Source organism: Falco biarmicus, chromosome 4 (genome assembly GCF_023638135.1).
Source record: "Falco biarmicus isolate bFalBia1 chromosome 4, bFalBia1.pri, whole genome shotgun sequence".
Taxonomy (NCBI): domain Eukaryota; kingdom Metazoa; phylum Chordata; class Aves; order Falconiformes; family Falconidae; genus Falco; species Falco biarmicus.
This window is the reverse complement of record NC_079291.1, coordinates 30,987,697-31,008,103: the sequence shown is the minus strand read 5'-3', so window position 1 is coordinate 31,008,103 and position 20,407 is coordinate 30,987,697. Positions and strand designations below refer to the sequence as shown.

The 20,407-nt window shown below is 35.4% G+C and overlaps 1 protein-coding gene across 1 annotated transcript in view; it reads right to left on the bottom strand.

The window, feature by feature from the left end:
- Positions 1-20,407, bottom strand: part of AGMO (alkylglycerol monooxygenase) — a 192,017-nt gene that overhangs the window by 88,854 nt on the left and 82,756 nt on the right. The window contains exons 5-10 of the mRNA XM_056336837.1: positions 20,200-20,295; positions 6,421-6,487; positions 4,774-4,839; positions 4,590-4,669; positions 3,273-3,407; positions 2,671-2,787 (exon numbers count right to left, since the gene is read on the bottom strand). Of these exons, the coding sequence (XP_056192812.1) occupies positions 2,671-2,787; positions 3,273-3,407; positions 4,590-4,669; positions 4,774-4,839; positions 6,421-6,487; positions 20,200-20,295 (561 nt within the window). The remainder of the gene's footprint in view (positions 1-2,670; positions 2,788-3,272; positions 3,408-4,589; positions 4,670-4,773; positions 4,840-6,420; positions 6,488-20,199; positions 20,296-20,407) is intronic.

The following is a 20,407-nucleotide window of genomic DNA, read 5'->3' as shown; positions in this document are numbered from 1 at the left end:
CACTTGAGAAATGCAATAGCTGTGTGCTGTGTCTTATGGCTATTATGAAATGGAACTTATACCTAAAAATGAGGAAAACAGTTAGCTTTCTCCATTTATGGAGCTATGCCACAGTTATGACATAATTCATAGCCAGACAGAAAGTTCCAGTTGTATCCATAGACATTTCATAACTCAGGGTAGTGGAAAACTGATATTGAAGAAAGACTTTTGCCAAGTAAAGTTACTCATACACAAGCTTCCTTCTCATGACAGCTTCCCCACTGTACTGCAGAGCAATGCTGGAACTCTGCCTTGGGACCAGCACTTTCTACGCCCACGCTGAGGTTTATGCCCTGAGATGAGGTGCTTCTAGTCCCCTGTGCTCTACTTCTTATCCTTACTACCTTATCACCCTGCAATTTTTTGCAGAGAATTTTCTGGTTGTTTTTCTATAAGAAGTTCATAAATGGTGGATCTTCAAGATTTTTCCTCCATGACTGAAAGAATTTAATGATCATCTGGAGCTCAGGTGCATTTCTCACATTCCCTTATTACTTATTCTTAAACAGCTGCAGTTATCAGCAGAGAAAACAATTCGGATCACTCATTTTTCCTTCCTTGACCAGAAAAAGGCAAAAAGAGAAAAGAATAAAATAGGAAAAAACTCATGAGCAGACTCCTTACTTCTTGCCACTAAAAGCAACAGCAACAAAGTAAAAAACCAAAAAAACAACCAACTTAAAAAAACCACAGTTTGATCCCTATGCAAATATGACTTTCTTCTGGTATGTGGGAATCTAGAAGCATATCCGGAAAATCTTGCAGAGGCTTTTCTCAGTATAAGAACATTGGCAATAATTTATACTGTATATCTTGTATACATTGGCAGTATTTACCCTTACCTTTGGCTTAATTTCCTGTCCTCAGAAATTACTTAGAATAGACTAAGCCTCAGATGATTTAGTAATCTCTGAATTCCCTGCTGTTGCAGTGTGACCCTTTATAGAGGTGAACACTGTGTAGAGTAACTTAATCAGACCAGTATGCCCTAGGTAGCTTTTATATTATATCAGGAATTCTACATAAAATACTTACCCTTTAAACTCTTCTCAAAAATTGTATCACTCTACTAGTCTGATGGGCTACTCAGAATACATCTAACAACAAATGTGAAAAAAAAGGGCTGTTATCAGCTATTATATGCAGAGCTGTCAGAGCTGATATAGGCCTGCTGCCACATATCCCAAGATATTATTGCAGGCAGAGTCCCTCTCCTGCCCTTCTTGCCCTGGGATGTGAAAGGGAAGTCCAAGTCGGAAGACCAAAATGGCAAAATTCCGACTAGATTTCTGACAGCTTTGAAATAGCTTAGCAATCCTCTGGAATCCTTCACAGATAGACACATTCAGGTACACAAAAGAAACTTATTTCTAGACATCTGTGTCTTGGCTGGACTCAGACACGTTGGTCATGGGCAAAGGCATCGGGGTGCAGCGAGAGGGGCTGCTCCTGAGGAAGGGGCAGGGGGCCAGTGGCAGCCTGTGGACAGGACAATGGCCCCAGCAGGAAGGGTGCTGTCCCGCAACATCCATCATGGTGGGCAGGGGACAGTAACCACTGCTGGCCAAGGGTCAGATCGCTGGGTGAGCATGGCAGGACATCACAGGTTCACAGGCAGGTGGAGGCTGAAGAACCCAGCAGGGCCCCTGGCACCCTGACAGCAGGCCTGTGGCAACGTGGATAACGCACACACACACACCCCAAGACTGCTCTTTAACCCAGGAGGTCTTAGAAAGGGTTTAGAAGGCAGCAAAAGCACATTTCATCAAATTGAGACTTTTCTTCCATTTTGATAGGTCTTTGACTGATTTGTGGGAATATTAGATGCATTAAAATTACACTTCATAACTAGATTTTAGCTTTAGTAAAGTAGAAAGAGTTGTCGAGGAAACAAGAATGAAAAGGAGGCTGGAAGGGTGTGAATCCATGGAAGCAGTTAATCTCTCACTTCTTGTAGGTGGAGATGGCCTTGTAGTTCACCTTCAGAGACTGCCAAGTACCCACAGAGGACACACATCATGTTACCAGGGAGATCCCATCAGTCTAAACACGAGGTGGTAAATACGTGCCTCTCCTTGCTATATTTCTTTCAGTGCTGCTATATTTTTGAGAATGGAAGAAGGCTTTGCCCTAAGTTTGTGCTCCTCCAGCTCTGTCAAGTTCTGACACCAAGCTTCCCACCTGCAAGCACTGTAAGACCTTTGCAATCTTCCTTATAAAGCTTGGGCATTATTGGCATCTAACAATATGGCCAACCTTGACATCGTAAAACCTACAAAGTTTCAGGTCTGAGATATGAGGTCCTAAAAACTGAAGCAGACACATACGTCGTCTATGGAACATTCGGATTTAATTTCATTGCTTAACTTAAGCATATTCATCTTTAAATAATTAATATGCTATTTAATATTGTTTAGTAATATCAAACATTATGTGTTTAATATCACATAATTATATGATTAGCCATTTACATTGATACTTTTTACAGAATTAAATTACTATTGTAATAGTTTAAATGAGATATGAGTCAGGCTGTAGAGCCTTACTCAATGGTTTATTATTTAAACATGTTGTTGTCATGTTCCTGTTAGCATCAGATGCTATTTCATAAAGACAGGAATTACTTACAGTCACAGTAGCAAGAAGTTCAGTATAGAAGTCCACTATTACAGCAAAATGTACAACTGCATAGCAATTGAGATAAGCTGGTACACTTGGATTGAAGGGAACTTCTTTTCCAGTGATCTGTATGAAGCAAAACAGCCTTCAACAGTAACCTGCTCCAACCTGTTATTCCTTAGTATTCTTTATACTTCCAAACATAGAAAAAGATTAAGGAACATAGGTAGCTACACAAGATAATCTACTACCAAATTTATCTGCTATCTAGTGTGAGAAAGAGTTTGAAGTGAGAGAGAGAGAGAGAGTGTGTGTGTGTAAAGGAAAAAGAGAAATTACAATATTCTATAGAACAATTTTGAAAATCTCTTCAGGAAATGAATAATGAAAAGATACATAAAAAATATTTTTTCCTTCAAATTAAAAGAAAAAAATCTAGCTAAAACATTAATTTCCTTCAGTTTCTGTTTCCATTTCATCTTCCCCTATGCTTTATGACTGCTAATTTGCTAATTTAAAATAGCATGTGTAGAGTTTTTAACATTGATCCAGTAGCATAAAGAGGTCCAAGTAAATTACACAAAACTGAAAGCCTGTAAAGTTCTATTTACCACTGGGATTTCCTCAGGAAGGCCAAGTCTAGGTTTGCCTGGTCCCCAGCCTGGCCCTTTAAATATGACAGAAAGCTTACTGCAGAATCCAGGTGTGGCCCAAAATGTGTTCCAAATATGAGCCAAGGGACGTAACTGAAAAATACCCAAAAAAACAGCAAGTAATTTTTCATTGTTAGTAAAATAAAACTTAGTAAAACATTGTATGTTATTCAGTTTTAGCTCTCAAGTAAATAATTTTTCAAAGTCTCTGAAGAGAATAAATTAGGAATAGATGAAGACAGTCAGAAGTTCAGAAAACCTGACTAAAATAGGCAGGAGCCATATCAAGCCCTTGGTTTATAGTGAGGATTACAATGACTTCTGCCCAGAGGAAAATCTATCTCTCCTGTAATCAATCCAGAGCATTTAACAGTATATTGTATAGCTGTATTTATGGTAGTTTTAAACTAAAATGTGGTTACTGGCACCTTGACATGACACACATTCAAATAACTAAATTACTTATCCGACTGGCATGGATATAATTGCACAGGCTGTGGCCATCCTTCCAGTTTCCAGCCCAGACACCCCTGCAGATAGAATTTTTCATTCTTTGAGATGCCTCCTTGGGTGAAAAGTCATGAAAAGTGAACAGGGACTTCAATACTCCTCAGTCCCTGAGGTTTTTACAGAGAATTTTTATCCATTTTAAGTGAAGCCTGAACCAATAAATCCAAGTACTGCACTAAGTACTTTTTCTTCTTTTTTTGTCTTCTTCTTTTCTTCTTTTCTTTTTTCCTTTTTTTTAAAAAAAAAACCAAAAACAAACAACTATATTCAACCTGTTCTGGAGGTTTTTGTTGAAACCATGATAGCTGATATATAATACTGTCAACACAAATCATTCTGGAGTACCTTGAAGAGCAAATATGCAGAAGTGATAAAAACAGATAAGATATTACACCATGGGATTATTGATGAAACAGCAATCTTTAGAGAAGACAAACAGATGAAATATATATTTTTGTCTGTGTTTCACTGCATACTGCTCTGCATATGGCAAAATGGACACAATTCAGTCCATGGCCTATTATATTGCCATTGTAATTAGTTAATTTTACTGTGCTGTATTTTCATGATGGCTGTAAGCCCTGCACGTGCTCAATGCAGTGAGTAGAAATAATTGTTTTGTAATGAAACACTGAAGAAATTGTAGATAATTTAATTGACTGTGCAGCAATGCAAGGATGGCCTCAATCATGCCCAAGAGAGGAGTTTTTTTTGAATTTGAGTGCCTGTTGTAGATACCAGAGTTGGTGATACAAAGTATAGCACCTGAAGCATGATGGGATTGAATGAATTGACTGGATGTGTTAAGCCATATACAACTTTTGCATCTTCTGCCTCAAATGTTCCTGATGGAAGAAGAAAAAAAGAACAACCAACAATCAAATTCAAGAGCATACATATTCGTGACACACTAACTAGACAAGAGAGACAGTAGGTTTTTTCAACTTACCAAATATCCTGTCCCAAATAATAAGTGTGCCTCCATAATTTTTGTCAATGCAGTAAGGATTTCTACCTATAATAAAAATCATTTATGAGACCAGTAATTGCATGTATAAGAATACATGCAACTGAATTACAAAGGGAAATCTTCATCATTAGCATCAATTTATAATCTCAAAGGGAAATCATAATTACCATCAATTTAAAGTCTAAAAATAATTTTAGAAGGTTGCTAACCCACCACTCCTTATGCATCTACAAAATTTCTTTTTTCTTACTAGGCTTATTGATCTCTTTCTACTCAGATTCAACATACAAAACAAATGTTCATAACCAAAATTTCTGTTAAACAAATATATTCATTTGGAGACTAAATTAAATTCAAAATAGATTTATAGACAAACTAAAAAGCAAACAAAAAATCATTTCACCAGTTTATATCTAAGAAAATATATGCTAAATACATTTATACATAATCATTAATGGCTTTCAGCTGCCCCTATCTTCTATGCCATATGTCTGATCCTGCTTTCATTATTATTAAAGGAAAGGTGATCCTCCTGTTTTCTAGGGAATATCTTTGTATATAAGTTGTCCTATCAAAACTATGACCAAAGAAAAATTGATCACATGTCCTCAAGTTTGTGGAGATTGTCTGGAGCGACTGTACAACACCTGATCGGCTCCAGAGTGATACTGCTTAACTCCAATCAGGATCAGAGGATTAGTTTGGATTTACAGCAAAGCAAATAAGAGCAGAGTGTCTCCCTCCAGGATTACCAATACTTGTGCAAATTTTAAGGATTAGACACTCACAGCACCACAGCCTTTTTAAAAAGTCTACACAGTGCCATAAACACTTTACACATGAAGGATATAATAAATATTAATAACATCCTCTGTAACAACTGCATTTGAGTCTGTTTCAAATTATTTTGTTCTTCTATTCCCCTATTATTTTTTTACTTGTTATCTCTGCATGCTGGAGGAGCCAAGGGCATCTATGGAATCCACTTTATTACTCAGATATGTTCATGATATTTTTCAGCCTGTCATATAGTTATTAATCAGATTTACATATGTAGTATAGTATTGAATGCCTCTATGGATGAAAAGTCAATCATAATGGATTTGTGTTAAGTGAGATTTTTCAATAATTCAGACATTTGAAACCAAATTCCTCTAAAACAGTTGTTCTTCTAGAACTTCTTCCAGAAAGTAACCATGTTTTTTCACAGTTTCAGTCCCTGAATTTGAATGCTAAAGCATCGTAGTGATTGACAAATTGATGATGTTTTAGTAGTCAGGGAAGGGTAAAATATTTTTCTATCACTTTTCATGTTTACAAACATAGAATCGTTTTGCTCAAAGTCTTCAAATTATTTTATGTTATCCCGGATTAATTTCTGCTCAATAATTAGTCTGAAACATAAACATTAAAAAAGTTAAAATTCAATGCAAATTATAAAGAAGTTTTTTAAAATACTGTAAAATTTCTAACTGAACAAGGACTATTTTTGAAGTAATGATCAAAATTAAAATATTTCTGTAAAACTAATTTTACGATACACTTTTAGTACTTTATTATTATTATACACATAATGATCATGAGAAAAAATACACTGAGGAATAAGAGGTTACACTTTTAGCTTACCATGATGAACTCTGTGATGACTGGGAGTATTAAGAATCCACTCCAGAGGCCCAAGGCTGGTGATAACCTTAAAAAAAGTAGTGTTTCAATGAATTTGAAAACATTGTATAAAATAAAAAAGGAAGAGGGAACAGAGGTGGAGGAAATGCATGAAGAGGATGTTCACCTTAAGGAGAACTGCATAAAAAGAAAAGAATGCAATTTCTTTGCTAGAACCATTTCACTATATTACAAGAATTTTCATGAAAAAATGAAATTTAGTAAAATGCAAGTTAAAAGATATATTTCTTTTTTTGATCCAGCAGCACATTTTCTTCTTATTTTTATTTTTAGTGTGAATCTGTACAGATTATTTCAGTCACATTTTTTTACCCACATCCATCGGCACTGCTTGGGATCCAGTGTAATTCTAAGATCCCAGTTACGTGAAATCTTTACATCAACAAATGACTGGCACTAATGCAGAAATAAGTATGCCTTCCTCCTTCAGTCCCTTTGATTGCTTGTTCCTTCTAGCAATACCCTTCTACTCCAGCACAAACGCAGTAACACAACAAACCTGATTAGGGAACTGATGCAAGTTAAACCTAATTTTGTTTTGTTTTTCTAAATTAGTTTAACTGGATCAGTTCCTGAATCTGATCCAACGTATGGTCACAAATACACCAGCATGAGTCAGAGGCATTAAAAGAAAGTAGATTAGCATAAATTCATAGTGGAGCTGTGATCTAAGGCAATGATTCACCAGTACAGAAAATCCAGCCTTCATCATTTTAGTACTAGACCAAAAATGACATAAAGTGCTGATTTCTATAAACTTACCCTAATAATTCAAACTTTGTCAGAAAATGCTAATTAATTTTGTATCAGCGGGGTTTATGCTAAATTAGATACTCTCCTATGTTGTGAAGCCAGAGGAAAGGCAGCACTAACTTCAAATGTGCTTTAGTTGTTAGCTCAGCAGAAGTGTGTGGATATCCAGATAGAGCAGCCATTGCTTAATCACAAACACAAAAACATCAATGACAAATAGATGCAATCACTGGGTGGCCAAAAAGAATTTCTGGTCAAAATGTATCCTAAAATGGTATCCATTCACCATGTCTGATAATGACCATAGTATCTTGCAATTAAAAGGAAGGGGGTGGGGAGAACAGCTAAATAAAAATGCTTAGACCTTAAGAAACAAAACCCAGAACATGTAACTTTGTCTTTTACAGAAGTCAATTAGTAAATTTAATACTTATACTGCCAAAATGGGTGATCTGCAATATTGTAGTAGAGATAATATTGGCAAACAACACATTCAGTAGACAGGCAGAAAGTCATTACTCATAAGAGCAAGCCTATTCACATAAATAACTAAACATACGAGGCTATTTGTTAATTTAAGGTTTACAGAATGAAGTCCTAAAATATGCCAGGTCTATTTCTTTTTAATTCAGACTTGTGCAAGTAAAAGTAGATCTGGACTCAAAAAGTAGATGCTGGACATTCTTCAGATGAACTTAAATTTTCATTAATCAGGCAAATACTACAATAAAAGGAATTAAAAAAAAGTTCATTTTTTTTCTTTAACAACAGCTAAGAGTTTCTACTTAATATGTTAAATACAGCATTTCTGTAATTAAACAAGTATAGAAATGAGAAAATTCTTCAGATAAAGAGAACTGTAACATTTGGAGCATCTGTCTCATAATCCTGCACACACTTGACTGGAAAAGCAGAATACTGGGACAAGTTTGTTTTGTTTTGTTTAACTCAGAAGCCAAGGACAACATAAGTAGGAACACTTCTATTTCTCAGTTCTGCTTCAAAATATGTTCAAGTCTGAAAAGACCACCTAAAGGTGAGAAACGGTTCATCATTCATACTAGCTTCATTTCCCACCTTTCTCAAGCAGAAAATTTCATTGTTTTAAGATATGTGAGATGTGACCACTAAATTAATTTAATCGAAGTCAAATGTCTTGAACTGCAGCCCAGTACCTGAAAGAGCAGTGATTTATCTATTAGACCTACTAATAGACCACACCTAACTTTGATCCCCTTGGTTTTAGTCTATTTTTAGCTCAATATTTGAATTTTTTTAATGAAAATAAACCAAAACTGCACTAGGAGAGAAGGGAATCACTAGGAACAGCAGTATTCACTTTTAGCCTACAGGTGGATTATAATAAAATGGCCTCAGAATGAATGCCTTCAATTTTTCAATATCCAACTGATTAAATTAATATTTAAAATTCATCCATTTCAAAGTCTATATAATACATCAATATGCTAAAGTAGAGCTTTGTCTCTTGGGGCTCCCTAAGGACCTCAGGAATTTATGTAAAATTTTAAATAAATACTTCTGACTAATCCTAGAGAAAGTATTTTCTTTGGAAAATGAAACCTCTCATCCTTTAAAATAGTTTTTTTGGGGGGGTGATGACATTTACAAATCTACTAAAATATGTTTTCTGCAGCATAATCAGTGATTGATGCCTGAGCCTACTTCAATTAGTTCTTCAGCCAAGGTTACCTCCATTGCAGTCATACTAGCCATACGTCGATGGAAACATCATCTGAGATAACAATTATAACCACATGACTTTTAAACTCAGAGGTGGTAAAGAACTCTGTACCTGACCAAGCGAAAATCCAACATGCTGAAATTAGCAATCCATAAATCAACACTTTGGCTAAAACACACCAAAACTATTTTTTCACCAGATATTCAAAATGGTAAAGGGTGCTATTTCTAGAAACTTCCTTTTCTATCAGTAAGTTTATGTATTTAGCACATTTCTAAAACAGAAAAAAACTGTTGTCAGACGAAAACTTTTGGTGCCAAAAATGTTATCAATATTTTTTAAATGTGTATTTCATAAATATATGCATATATCATTCCAACAAACAGAAGCATATCACCTCTGGAAAGCCAAATTTTGAAGGCTCCTGCAGCACCACATGGCAAAGAACATATTATTATTATTATCATAATCATCATTATTATTATTATTATTATTATTATTAGTTTTGTTGATTTCTTCAATATTCTGCCATTTTACTGGGGCAAAACTCCTATAAGCAGATCTTTCACCAAAGTAAATTGTCAGGGCTAGGATAGTAAGACATTTTTTTGCCAGGCATGATTCTGAACCTGTCATGTCAAGCTGACAGGAATTTACTGCAATCAGGGAAAGGAATGAAGTTTGTAGGGAATGACTTGTAACAAAATTTAATGTGGTGTAACAACAGCTGATGTTCAAAAGAATGCCTAACAGGCAATGGAGAGGAGAAAGACAGTGGCAGGTACTCCATCTACCTTTCAGCTGTCAATCTGCCCTCACTTCTGTGCCTTCCCTGTGTCAAGACATTTTCCTTGGAGAACAGCAATTGCAAAGGAGCTCCTAAGTGTTCACAGTAGCAGTAACCAGGCTTACACTGCAGTTGCAACCAGTCACCAGAGCATATACACTGCTAGGTCTCAGCCATTCAAGACAGCAAAGCATTTTCAGCTTAAAATAGCTTTATATTCAAAATGGCTTTCACAATGTTCACATTTCAGGATTTTTTTTTAAATTAACAATATAAATGTGATAAGAATATCAGAACAGCTCAGGTTTTGTGGCTTGTAATCATGGTATTCATTAAAAAAGAAAAAACTTTCTGCTACTATAAATTTTGTATGCAGTAGAAAGTTTTGTTTCAGAACCTTTTTACTGGAAAGGAGTTTTAAAACTAAAAAAGAAGTAATAGTGGAACAACAGTCCAATGATGACCTTATTTGTATTTTGACTGATATTGCTGGGGAGTTTACCTTTGTGCTTGTTTCCCTGATACAGGCACCTACTGTTTTAAATCAATTCCTGTCTCCATTTTTTCCTCTCTCAACACACCACATGCACCCTCAACTCCTGTGCCAGTGACCCACAGATGAACTGCAGCATTTCAGCAAAACTCTTTTCTTGTTTACTTTGTTTATTTTTTAACATCCCATAACCACAACAATAATTTTTCACTTGCCAAATCCCTTACAAACGGACTCGATAAACTACCTACAAATCAGGTATGTAAGTATCTTATGTATACCAGTTATAAAAGCTTTGTCAGATCTCCCCACAAAACACTATTCCTCTCTTTTTTAAAACAACATATTTCCTCTGTTGTACTTGGATATTGCTATAATAGTATATTAAAAATAATAAAGCAGAATTACTGACAATAATTGAAGCAATTCCAAGAGCAGTTCAATAAATAAGGCAGGCTAAAAGCTTCATGCTTAGAAATGGTTTCCATACATTACTGATTAAAACGTGCTGGAAGTGAAATCTTCATATGCAATGAGAACTAGTTGGTTTTTTTTTTCTATAACAGTAGTTCTTAGATAAAGATGTTTCCTTTGTGACAGCAATCTCTATCCTAAAGGAAAAGAACTTTATGCAATATCGCTTTCAGCATGTAAGCACCTCTGTTTGCGGTCTCAAGAGTTTGTCAGCACCAAGGGAAATCTTTATTGCCTGGTACCTGCACCACTTCAATGTAGTTTTTGTTTAAATAATGAGAAAAAATCGTGACATGAAATCCAAGGGAAACTTTACATCTTGTGTAACAACTCCTCCTGTCACCACTACAACATGAATCTTTACTTAACTCCGTTTCAACATGAATGTTAGGAAGGAATGTCAACCGAGTAGAGCAGGCAATGTTACAGTCCTGTGTGTGTTTTATTTTTTTTCTTTGAGTACAAGAAAAGCTGTTTGTAGCACAGCACTACTTTCAATATCATAGTGTTACTGATCTGCAGGACAGGAGAGGGTACATTCATCCCTGGAGCATCACTAAGGAGCACTCTGAACTTAACTTTGGGGTTTCCGTTAGACTAGTTGGTAGTAAAACGCATATTACTATTGATTTCCTCATCAAAATCAAGCTAATATTTTTATTCCTGGCATAGAAATCTATATTTCAGACAGTCTGGTGGGGAAATTTAAAAATAAGACCTTAATTACATTCCCCAGTAGAGCTGCTGTGTTAATTCAGGATGACACACCCATGTATTTATACAGATGGCCCTGGTGATCAAACCTGTCATGTGAAATCTCTACAGGGAAGCTGGGGAAAGGCAGAACTCCAAGGGTATGTGCTCATCTGCCAGTTTCACACTTTGAAATCCTCAGCAAACCCTGATTTATACACCGCCAACTGTTTTCCTATCTTATTAGGCAGTTTTCTACTCCAGTAAGCATGTAAAATGGATGTGGCCAAATTTCCACACTGAGGAGAGAAAAAACAATATTTATAGTTTAGAAATAAAACAAGCAAGAGGAATCAGGCCTGTTGGGATCATAAAGAGTTTCATAGGGGGTGAATTTCTGATAAATCTGGATTGTAGGAATGGGAGGTGAAAGCCTAGTTTTAATGGATAGTCCAGTTTAGGGCATATTTATATAACAAACACAGACTTAGGAAATGTGTTTATAATAAATTATCTTGGAGGCAGGCTGTTGTCACATTGCATTGTTTAATGCCTCAGCAAGGAGGTAAGGTTTGAATCAAATTGGCATCTTACGTGAATATTTCAGTTAACACTTTCTGATTAACATCCACAATAAGTGGATGCAACTTTTTTTTTTTTTCTTTAAAAATCCAATTAAGCCTTGTGGGAAAGATAAGCACAGATAGGAAGTTTCAACCAATTTGTCCACTATAAATGAGGGAAAACCTACACTAACTGCTTGTTTTAATTGCAGCATTACAAATAGCAGAGCATGAAGAAAGTAATTATTTCAGTCATATATCAAGTTAAGCATTTTAAACAACTTCAGGAAGAAAAATTGCTATACAGTTTCAGTATTTTTCAGCAGCTTGACAAAAACATGCTGGCAATTGTGGGGAAAAAAACAGAATGTAATAAATCAGTACAGCAGTCCTGAAAACAACTAAAATATAGCAAAGCGTAGCTCTTCACCTTCCTCTTTAAATAGATCAAAACATAGTCACCAGCCTAAACTTTGTGTTTTTGACAAAGAAGGGTCTTCAAATGATCTGTTGGCTTTGAAACCACAACTAATTTAAATAGCTTCTCAATGAGTACAAGCTATGAGAAAAACTCAGGAGTATTACACATAATATGTTTGGTGGTTTTTTTAGAGAGAGCAGTATCCCTAACTTGTCTCCACATCAATGTTGCATCCTTCATTATATTCACTTTATCTGGTAAATGAGTTGCCTAGATCCTTTTGCAGGATGCAGAATGTACTGAAATGCGTTGCATCTCTAAATAGCTTATTTCACTTTTATCTTCATAATTCTCCAGAGACTTAATAGACACAAGTCGCTAAATAAAACTCTTGAAGTACAACTTTTAGTTTTAGGGTTTCTGCAGGCAGATTAGCAATAGTCAGGCCCACTGCTGCTGAAGTAAACATTTCACAGCTGTCTTGTGCAAGAAGAGGTTTTGGTGCAAGGACCAGAAGCCAACGCTCAAACTCAAGGACTTAACTATTAAGATGAAAAGTGAAGTTCCTGCTTATGTTCTTGTCCCATAAACTTTTCATTTCTGGCCTCACCAGTGACCCAGCTTCAACAGAGAAAGGGAAGGGTTCCTCTGCTTGGATTGTTGCCTGTCAAATGCAAATCACCAATATAAGCCAATTATCTTGGAGCAGCTGCTTTTTGAATGAAAAAGATCATGGCTTCTGTGCTGCATGTTGAACTTAGACCTACTGCGTGCAGAGCTCTGCTTAGTTCATTTAAATTACTTACATATTTTTAAAGACCCTCTCAATTGTGCAATTCAGTTGAAAGAGAAGCTAGCTGAGAATAAAATACTTAATTCACCATGTCAAGGCACTTCTGGGTAGTTGCCTAAAAGCGTGAAGAAGCACTTAGTGTTAAAATAGGAGTCTCATTTTGGGGCTACCAAGATGTAAATTCAACACTCATAACCATCACTGAGGTTCTAGGTGCCAAGGAAGGAACTCCAAACCTCATCCCACTTTTTTTTTCCTGATAAACCCATGCTCAAGTGCAGCCTACACTTAGCAGGACAGGAACAGCGTGGTCTCTTATGAATGTTTTATTTTCTCTCTCTTGTTATTTTTATTTAAAACAAAAAGAAGAGTTATACGCTTTATAAATCAAGAAAGGTAATATTTTTTTCCCCTCGTGGAGCGAGTGAAAAATGGAAAAGCAGAACACATTTTGCAGTTATTGCTAGTATTTCTACTTAGTGATATTGTTAGCTTTGCTCTTCTCCATGTTCTGGCAAGTGTGATGGTGGCAGGACTTCCATCCTGCGGGTTGCTCAGAAAATTTTGTAAGCCATTGTGGCAGGCAGGCTGGATTGAAGCAGTGAGGTCTCTTAGTTTCTTGGAACCATGTTTGAGTTATATTATCTACATTGTGTATATATCCTGTCTGGACCTACAAATACACTGTCTGCATTAAAGAAAGTATTTTTATCTCCCTGGTGTTTACTGATTTATTTGTTCTCCTCTCTACAGTAAACATTTGAGAGTTTGTGGCAGGCAAACAATAAATTTCTGAATTATAAAAGCATCAGCTATCAGGAATGGGAGCAGAACTTTATTTTGTAAACCAAAATTTTGCTCTTTATGCAAATCAGCAACTAGTTCATTCCCTATTGGTTTTAGAATAATTTCTTGGATTTTTGTAGCAGTGAGAAAATCCAGTTTCTAAAAGCCAGTAAACTGTCAGATGACATGACTTGTCTCTAGGAATTCCACTTAAATCATCTGTGTCACTGAAAGTAGTCAGACACAATCTGGAACATCAGACTAGGAGAATGGCTGTAATCACCTGTAATTACAGTTATCTTTTTGATGACTTTTAGCAAAAGTCTTGTGAATGTTAAGTTTTTGATCCCTTGTAACCTGACTAGGGCAGATGTGTGTTTTTCTAATTTGGATGGGCACATCAGACAGATTGATGTCTATTTTTTGCTATAGTGGCTTAATTGAAGAAAATAAGTTTGTTCTTTCATTACATGAACCAATGTACTAGAATACAGAAAATGAAAGGTTTTCTTGGCATATGCTACTTGAATGCAAAATGAGTTTCCAGCAGCAGATTCAAGAGACTGCAATTTCACAGTTATACCCAACACATTGGATTATTATTGAATTTACCTTTTACTGGTGACACTTTATTAAAAACAAAACAAAACAAAAAAACCCCAACAAAACAAAACAAAACCCAAACAAACCATGTTTCTCATCTTGGCCAGGAAATTATATCAGTCCACCATACTCTGTTTCCACTGTGATCCATTTAACACTATTTGTATACCACCATTTGGCAAAAACTTCTGCACGTTAAATTTGACTCATTACTTATTGACCTTATAGGAACTATTCACATTACTTTCAATTAAGCATAAACATATATCTTGTAAACAAGGCCTCAAGATTTTTTTACTTCCCAGCACCACATCTCCATTTTTCATTCCCAAACCAGTGAAGATTTTAGCTCATTACCAAAATTTTTTTTTTCCAACTCCACAAAACAGCCACAAAAACAAAACTATCTTCTTCCCACTGCAAACACTGAAAAGCATTATAGTCAAATAAGTTTTATTAAAATGCTTTTTAAATTCAAAGTCTCATTTCTTGATCAAATTTACCTTTAAATTTTAAGAAACAGATTACTAAATCACTTCTAAATTACTAAACTACTGAAAGCATTTGAAATGCACCTTGTTACACTTATTTGCTCCTGCATTCCTTTCATGCTTATTTAAATAAGGCTACAGCACACAATGGGGAAAAGGAAGGTCCAAGAAAATGGAAAAATTAAATCTGCAAAGAAATAGAGGACCAATCTCAACTGTTAGATCCTGGGAATTAATAACCAAATATTTTATCTATTGTCTCATGCTGTCACTTATTTATCACATTGACCTAAGGACACACATGCCCTCTAGAATTTCAAGAACAGATTTTGCTATTGGTAAGGTGACCACAGGTGTACTGCTCCTTAAAAGAAATATGTACATTTTTATACATTTTACTTAATTTTACTTGGTTCTTCAATCTGCCTGTTTAACTTCCTTCTTGACCCTATGCTTATATTTGGAAAAAAAAAAAACAAAACAAAACAAAACATAGAACATGTTCTCTCGATCTAGCCATCTTCCTAGGCCATCTTTCAATTCCCCGTACAAGCTGATTGATGTCAGGATTGGGCCACAACAGCTCATCTGTATTCGGGAAGCCCAGATGGGCTGTCCATGGCTTCCTGCCAGGAACGGAATTCCTTTCCATGAAAGCGTGAAGCTTCCACAATTTTTCTCTCTTTCAAAGTTTTTCGTTAAAGAAAACTGACCAGAAATCAAACGAAAAGAAAGTCATAGGCAGAAACTTAGACCAGTACACACTGCACGTAAGTACAAAATATTTTCTGACAAACACAGTATACTTGCACACCAAGTTACAGTTTTACCAAATTGGTATTTTCTGACAAAAACTGATGTATTTTGGCCTATATCTGCAATAATTTCACATCTCTTTTTCCAACCTGCATGAGGTGTTGCCAAAATTTTTCCCATTCCTTGCGTGTTTTCACCCACGTTACTCCTGGTTAATAGTAGTGGCTCACCTTTTTCTGCTCCAGAGTTTGAGGAGGTAGAAAGACTTAAAGAAGGAAAAAAAAGATGCCTTAAGAAACCTGACTTTTGTGAGTATGGTAAAGGGCAGATTACATTCTTCACTTAAATTAGAAAATTAAACAGAAACTAATGCATGTCAAAGATCAAACAGGCAAGGAATAATCTGCTTCTGCACTTACTACCATCAGGGACTGATTCAGTTGATACTTTCCAAATACAATTTGACATCTCATAAAAATTACAGCTAAACCAACAGAAACTAATTTCTGTTTTTCACAGGTGTCTATCAGGTTATAAACACACCTAACTTATTGGTTGTAATAAATGCATAATGGAAGGATATAGTTTAATATAAACCATAGACCTTCCGAATCACCTGTAAAAATAAACTGAAATGGAGTATTTCTGTCTGTCAGTAACAGTCCTGAAACATTTTGTGGCTTTTGAAAAATTAGATTTTTAGTGCTCTTTGAACAAAGTATTTTTTTTTCACTCCCCTTATGATCTAGATGAGAATAGTTGAGTCATGGAAACATTTCTCCCAGACCATTTAAGAGCAGATATACTAACTCAATTCCATTGACCTAAATAGAATTTAATAGCACCAAAGGTTGTTTTCTCTTCTTTTATTGAGAACCTATCTTTACGCACCATTACAGTAAAGTGTCTTCTTCAGTTGTTTTTGGATTGGGTATTTTTGGTTTTTGTTTTTAGTGTGGGGTTGGGGTTTTTTTTGGTTTTTTGTTTGCTTGTTTGTTTCATTTTTCATTTAAATAAACTATTATGGGTTTATTTCAATACCTTGGTGCTACACAGAGATTTTTTAAAAAATATTTGGAAGATTTCTCATATAATTTCAGATTGCCATGTACACAGTGCAATAATGCACAGGAGTGAAAAGAACGTGGTCGTCAGACAGCAAAAATTCTTGTAATGGGAGAATACAGTAAAATGCAATGTGCAAGTGAAGTAGCAAAGTCATGCTTTCAATCTAGCCCACCCAACCTTTCTTTATTAATTATATAAATGCCTTCCCTGTATCAATAGCCCATTCTGATTTTAGTAATAATAAAAGGTCTGCAATATTAAAATAACGGCATGGTGTAATCTTCATATAAAAATTATTAAAATGCTGTACTCTTTTATATAAAAAAGACCAAAAGCTAATGCATACCAAGTATGCAGGAAATACGTCTAAGTGAGATAGAATGAGTGGGTACTTTTCATCTTTATGATTTGGTATACTGTCTTCTCAAGAATATATGAGCCACTTGCGTTAAAATAAAATAGATTGTTTGATCTGCTGGTAGGAAAACTGGACAAAAAATGATGTAACAAATCTTGAAGAAGGTCAAAGTTGAAACACAAGAAACGTCCCTCAGCATTGTTTGAAACAACACTGGACACATTCAAATTTAAAGTACAGGCAAATATCAGGCATCATACTTTGGCTATAAACTTTTGTCCTAGGCTGAAACATGGCATAGAAGGGTTCAGCACTGCATGATCGTTCTCTTGTAATTACTGATTTAAATTTCAATTACCCCCAAACCAAAATATCTTCCCTCAGAAACTCTGATATACTTTTATTCTTTCCTATTACTTACATATCATAGTTTTTTTCTTGTGTAAAATAGTAAGTTGTGCATAAACTTTATAAAGCTTTCCAGTGCTATAAAAAAAAATAAATTGCCTATTAAAGAAAAGAGATCTGTATCTTCCTAGATTTTCTTTCTGAAGGAGACTGATGTACAATCAAAAGTCGTGAAGTTACAAATTCCAAACATACTTGACTAGTCAATATGGGGCCAAATCTTGTCTATAAGAAACATCAACACTGACTAAAAACAATAGAAATCTGTGGACAAACTTAACATTTCTTATCAAACGCTCCTGCATTTTAGAAGCAAACCATTACATCTTGCATGGGCAGAATAGAAATAATAAAGTGTATCTCCACTAGACCCCTAATAACGTTTACTGTCACCCTGTAACAGCACCCACGATGGGCTCCCAGAGGACACCAGAGCTGCTGGGGGATGATGAATCTCAGTAGCAGTCACTGAGACAGGATGCTGTTTTATATATAACCCCAGGCCTGCAGACCGAAACAAACCTCGTATGTTGGGAAACTGCTGGAAACTGAGACGTACCAAAAGGATTTTAATTTTATTATAATCTGTTTAAGATAATTATAACTGTTAACATTCAGCAAAAAGACCGAGAAAAAAAACAACAAACCACAACATTAGAGATGCCACAGTTTTAAACAGTTAAATTCTAATAGTTATTGCAAAAACCCCCAACAGTATAATGGTGACGTGTCATATTCATTTCACCAAAAATATTGGCTAATCTAAATGTGCATGGCTGCAATAGCTGCTACCATTTCCCTTCCTTTCCCTGCTCTTTTCTGTTATGCTCTTGCCCTTGAGAGCAGGAAATCTGCTAATACGTGGTCTAACTCTATTTCTATTTTGACATAATTTTTTACCTTAAAACATAACTTCAACGCATTTCAACTAATTTCAGCTGCACTACAAAATCAACAATATCAACATTAAGAATTACTTCCCTTAGAAACAAAGATCTATGATTGGATCAACTGGATCAGTACAAAAGATCTATTTTTTTCTACTGGCACAATAATTTCATAGTAAGGAGTGCTTATCTTTTCATTGGGAATGAAATTAATTTTTGTTTAGACTAGTGTCTAAACTTGGCACATTGCACATACACTATGGAAATTCCTTTTAAGTCCTATGAAGGATTTAGCACTTTAGAGGCAACTCATAAGCCTCTGAAATTCACTTTAGAAACTTTAGACACACAATGTGGCATGAGTGCTGAGGCTCATTGAGTTACTGCTCCACAGTAGAATGTTGGAAACCTCTCAGCCAAGGAAGAAATGGCTTCAGACAGCAGAGAAGACATAAGTGAGGCATATTATATTTTTCTTAATGGCAAGACACAGTTGGGGAACCTGAGGCATAGTCAAAGAAACTTTGCTACCATACGATACCATTTGGTATAATTTCAAAGTGTTCAGATTTTTTCAAAACATTTTGACAAGCTTAATTGTGTATTTCTTGAGTTTATGCCAGTTCTGGTGATGTGTCACACTTTAAGCCTTTTTTAGTCACATGGTGTTGCAGAGCATCAGACGTGTATTAATGATTTTAGAAATGTGCCCAACCAATGTGAAATTTCAACAACAGAAGTTTGCTATTGGGTTAGTCTAAGTAGCTTCATTCCTCTTTTTCTTTTTTCTTTTTTTTTTTTTTTTTTTCCTTAAAGAACCACACAGGAAAGAGAAAAAGAAAACAAAACCTGTAATGGAAGCAATGCAATCACCTAAAATGGAAGATAAAGAAAATAAAATTGCCTTCCAAAAGGATTGTCCTATAGATCGCATAATGTAACTACAGAGGGAAAAAGGCACCTGTATAGTCAGAATAATCAGAATAAAGTGTTGTAATTAGCCCACAGCCCACTAGGGGCTACTGAGAAATATGCTACTGACACATAACATGGGATACTTTAAACACCTCTACTGTAGTGCAAGGGAGAAGGCAGAAGGGCATTCAACTACCTGAGAAGTGTGAGAAACTGCTTACTAATTACAGTGGGTTATTAACTGTATATGTAACTAAACTAGATATGGTCTAAGCACTCACAAAACAAACAAACAGGTGCAGTCATAAACAAATAGCCATCAGATAATCAAAGAACATTTTTTGGCTGATAATTATTTGCACTAAAAAGGGAACAATATCTGATTTCAGTTGCAACTCTAAATGATCTTTAAGAAGCACTGGGTTTTGGATATTTTCCCCTAAAATATTTATCTTAGAAATGAAATCAGTTTCAGTATCTGCCAAAAATGTTTAATAAGCTGCAAGATAGGAAAATATTGTATTAAAATAGCAAAAAGTTTTGATTCCTTACAGTTACTTTTTTTTTTAATCTAATTGGGACCAACTGGCCTCATTGCTTCTTATAAACTTAGCAATATATATTCAGAAAAAGGAATAAAAATGAACAGATGTTTCTCCTTAAAGAAGTCAGACAAAGATTTTTCTTACACAATAAATCAGCTGCTAGTGGATTTCCAGGACACTGTTCAGGCTAACTGTTTAGGTATGGCTTAAAAACCTGGTTTACCTCTGTATGTATCCAAAACTGGTAAAGCAGATTAAACTGTAGATGAACAGCAAACACTGAAGGGGGAATGAAAAGAGCCATTGGCAAGTTGAAAATCTGAAAAATGAGAAAGAAAATATACATTAGATATTCTATACTTGTGATGATATAACAAAGCACTATCTCAGGAGCTCAAAGTATTGCACAAGATAATTGCTTCTTCTAATAC